Here is a 4,680-nt window from a genome sequence, read left to right on the forward strand (position 1 = left end):
AGGCTTCGTGGAAAGGGTTTACAGAGCGTCTGTGGTCATCTTATGGTGAGTGCTGAGCATTCACATATGACGTGCTGTAGACTCTCTTCTTCTTCTTCGCATCTTCAGCTGCGACAGTAGTCCAATCGCATTCACTGCCAATCTGGAGGCATACGTGCCGATTAGACAGTAACCTGTACGAATTCTTGTGAGAATAAATACCTCGGTCCGTGCGTTTATTATAGTAAGAAGACCACGTAAGCCTAGCAGTTTCATAGAAGGAGAGGCCTCTCCAGTGTTCGTTTGCTGCTATTCCTAGCATGTAGTTTAAAAGTGGTCATTGGTATACATACCTCAATATCTCGGCTTCCAGGCTCCCATATAAGTTGTATTCTATAATGCTGGGCCATCTCGTTTAGAGATTTGCAGCATTCAGTGAGAGACTTTGTATAGACAGCGCATGAGTCTACAGTTTTCAGGGCTGCTTGACTCTCAGAGAAGATAAAAGCGCCGAGTGGCCTCCTGGATGGCCAGCACCTCCACCTGCAAAGCCGAACAGAAGTTTCTAGCTCCAGCTCCGTTGCGTTGCGTATGTAGTGAGGCCTGATTTTCCAATCCTGTCTAGTTAGTATGGTAATTTTATAGTTTTTGGTGAAGGTATTTGATAGTATGCAGTAGTCAGTATTTGCGGCTGGCAGTATGGGTGCCATAGTTCATGGGTTTTCGAGTGGCCGGATGTGCCATGAGTCCAGGAACTTGCCTCTCTGAGCCTTAATGCCGCAGTAACTGCTTTTTGTCGCCTAAATGCGTCGAGCGGGGTAAATGCAGAATCGCTCTCAGGGCTTCGGTAAGAGAAGAGCATAGAGCTCCGATTATACATAGCTCCGCACTCCTTTGTACCCTTTGAAATTGTTTGTTTTGTTGTCTTAACTAATAGTAGGCCACCATACAAGGACTCCGTAGAGCAGAATCGGGCGAATAATGGCCGTGTACTAGCTCCAGTGAGCTATCCCAGGTGAGAAGCCCTACTTTAAATCAAACGCCTTTTTGCATGTGAAGAGCATTGCTGCATTCCATTGTGTTGTCATTCCAGAGCAGCTTACTGTCGAGAATTAATCCAAGATTTTTGGCAGTACGTATAAATATCAGGCTCAAGCCTTCCAATTTAGGGGGTGTAAGAGCCGGTACTTTGTGCTGTCTGGTAAAAAGGACTATCCCAGTTTTAGCTAAGTTAACATCAAGGCCGCAAGGTAACTAGTGACGTCCGGAGGCATCTCTACGAACTGACGGACGAAGTGCAGAGGTTCATCAAACAACCGCTGGACCCAAATGCATACAGACAGGCCCTGAACGGCTTTCACAGGGAGTTGCTCTCGAGTTATATAGACTCTCGACTTGTCAGTGCCGTTCTGGGCATACAACCACCTGACGTGGAGGGGACAGAACTTTGTCTGCCTCCGGAGACTATTCTTGGAAGTCAACCAAAAAAAATTGATCTGTGTGCTCAATTTTCAAGTATTTCGGCTGTATTATTATGTTTTGTTTTTATAAAAATTATGCGGAAGTCAAGTTTGTCCGATTAGTCGATGGAAGCACTGTATGTATGAATTAATTTATGCGCAACTAGACAAATTTTTTAAGGTGAGAGAAAGCCACAAACTTTGAGCGCATATAAAAAATGAGAGGCTGTCAAATTAACTAATCATATGCAGTCCGATGCGTTATCAACAAAAGCTCATACATGCATACATACATATACATTTTCACTTATGTTATGTATATACATACATACATACATACATAAACGATATTAAAAAAGCGCTCCAGAAGCCAGGAGAGTCTATTGGAACCTTCTGCGCTTCAACTACGAAATTAGTTGGTCATCAGATTTATACGACAGTGCTTTGGCGATTTGTACTTCGAAAAACGCGTTGAAATTTTGGAAAGAAAAAAATTAATAAATTAGCAAAATGGCAGCGAAAGATTTAATAACATTTGACAATGAAGTATTCAGTGCCTATGCTTTCTGGTCTGCAGTTTTGGTTATTAAAGTATTGCTCATGTCATTACTGACGGCTGCACAACGCTTCAAGACTAAGGTAAAAAAAAGCTGGGAAAAACAAAGTGAGAAGTATTTATGGGCGCAAAATGTAAATGTGCAAAAATTGTTAGAGAAAATTAGCGAAAACCGGTTGGTGTAAGAAAAAAGTGTCAAGTCATAATTATTGGCAAGATTGGGTTCAAAGTCAAATGTGATTGGTGTTGACAGTTTAATATGACTGCGATTTCGGTATATGTACATATGTATGTACATTAGACTGCATCACTCCACATACAAAAGAAAATGGGTACTTTTTTCCATTGGAATTATAAAATCTGTTATATTTTAAGACTTCTACCAAAATATTTCGGAAAAATATTAAGATTTACGTGAGCTGGATCGATTTGAAAATACCTCCAAAAATTGAGTTTTTTATGAATAAAAATAGTTAATAAAAGTTTTTTTTTTTAATCCCCTCAAATGACAATTCCGAGATAGGGTTTGGGGCACCTTCCAAAATTTTTCCTCTAGCCGAAAGAGGTGCTGGTACCAAACTTTACGTTTCTAAGTATAAATTTGGAGGATGTTCATGATGCTCATATTTTACGCTAGAAGTATTGTGTACATACAGTGACGAACAAAAGTATTGGCACAGTGAATTTTTCGCCATATATGCAAAGGTTTTTATTCTAATTTATTTTCGATAATTTTATATAAAAATATAGTTCATTCTACACCAGAAAATAATACAAACTCTAAACTTTGTGCAAAACTCAGGAAAATTCATTAAATTTGCACACTAATTTGCAACTTTTTATTCAGATTTTTTAGAAAAATTCAAAGTATGCAGTTTTATAGCCGATTCAAATTTAGTATAAGAAAGTGCAAATTTAAAGTTGCTAAAAAATCGCGTTGATTTTTGGTAATTTTTTTAGTGGAAGGTGTTGCTCATTTTCTCCATACAAAAAATAATTGTCGAATTACTTTGTATGGAAGAACTTGCGTGAAAAAAAATTACCAAAAATCAATGCGATTTTCTAGCGACTTTAAATTTGCACTTTGTTATACTAAATTTGAATGGGCTATAAAACTGCATACTTAGAATTTTTCTAAAAAATCTGAATAAAAAGTTGCAATTAGTTTGCAAATTTAATGAATTTTCTGGTGTAGAATGAACAATATTTTTATAAAAAATTATCGAAGATAAATTAGAATAAATAACTTTGCATATATTGCGAAAAATTCACTGTGCCAATACTTCTGTTCGGCACTGTATGTATATTATTTAATCAATCAAATTTAAATTATCTAGAAAAATATCACAAGCTTCAGTTGTCATGGCAACAGTAGCTTTTTATAAAAATCACTAATATTTTCGCCAGTTTCACAGCGATCCGTGGAGCATTTAAAGATCATTGAGCACCCTATATTCAGTAGAAAATTTAAAATTGGTATAGGTACCAAAAAAAAAAACTAAGAAGGTGCGACGTTTTGTAGAATGATATTTTTTCCCCCCATACAAAAATTGGACCACTCTAATGTACATTCATATGTTTATACATATGTATGTATTAGTCTTCTCACATGAAGACATTTTAGATTATTATTCTGTACACACATTTTTTTTGTGTAAAACAAATTTTAATTGCAATATCATTTCTATTTTCAGACCTTTGCCAATCCCGAAGATTTGTTGGACAAACGTCTTAAGGTGAAGTTCGATAATTCTGATGTGGAACGTGTGCGCAGGTATGCAAACAAATACATTCATATAACTTAGTTTTGTCTATTAAAATGTCACTCTCTTCGATCTCTTATCCATTAGAGCTCATCGCAACGATTTGGAGAATATTTTGCCTTTCTTCGCTATTGGCTTTCTCTACGTTCTAATCGATCCAGCACCAGGTTTGGCTATCAATCTTTTCCGTGCTGTGGGTATTGCACGCATTATTCATACGATTGTCTATGCTGTTGTTGTTATGCCACAACCCAGCCGTGCCTTGGCATTTTTTGTTGCTCTAGGTGCCACAGTCTACATGGCGGTGCAGGTGTTACTTGCTGCATTGTGAAGGTGGAAGAGTTGAGTCGTGTAAACAACTTTGTAATATACAATATTTTTTCATACATACTTATGTAAATATTTAAGAGAATATACTATTTTGTAGTTAAAAAAACTCATAGTCATAGACTAAATGAAGATTGAATTGAATTGAATTGAAAACGGGTCAGCTACTTTTCAGTAAGAGAAAAAAGAGTACTTTACTAATAAATTTTAAGAATATAACAGTGGAGTCTGTGGAGTTCAATGTACTAAATAGTTTTACATATGTAAATAAGTACGTACATAAATTTTTAGTCGGTTTGTATGTACTACATACACACATGTATATACGGAGATGCAAGAGGAGGATAACAAGTTTTGAACACGCTAATGAGTTTCTTTCATTATTTAATTTTTTGCATTTATTAGCAGCCTAGTTGGAAATTTTGAGTTTTTATCTTGGGCTAACAAGAAAAACTAAGCAAGTAGATTATAAGCTAGTAAGTTTTGCTTTTTCACAAATTAAACCGTTATCGAAAAAAAGTAAATGATTTTTTTATTTTTTTTATTTAATTTTGATGCAGAAATGCTCTTACAGCATCTAAGACTCAATATTATT

At 36.1% G+C, this 4,680-nt stretch overlaps 1 protein-coding gene across 1 annotated transcript; it reads left to right on the forward strand.

The window, feature by feature from the left end:
* The first annotated feature begins 1,802 nt into the window (after positions 1 to 1,802).
* LOC108378543 (microsomal glutathione S-transferase 1-like) lies at positions 1,803 to 4,311 on the forward strand. The gene is made up of 3 exons (XM_017634835.1): positions 1,803 to 2,078; positions 3,690 to 3,769; positions 3,846 to 4,311. Exons 1-3 carry the CDS (start codon positions 1,950 to 1,952, stop codon positions 4,087 to 4,089), a joined length of 453 nt encoding a protein of 150 aa, XP_017490324.1. The 5' UTR covers positions 1,803 to 1,949; the 3' UTR covers positions 4,090 to 4,311.
* Positions 4,312 to 4,680: the final 369 nt, after the last annotated feature.

Source organism: Rhagoletis zephyria, unplaced genomic scaffold, assembly GCF_001687245.7.
Source record: "Rhagoletis zephyria isolate East Lansing unplaced genomic scaffold, Rhagoletis_zephyria_1.1 Rzeph_scaffold_14349, whole genome shotgun sequence".
NCBI lineage: Eukaryota > Metazoa > Arthropoda > Insecta > Diptera > Tephritidae > Rhagoletis > Rhagoletis zephyria.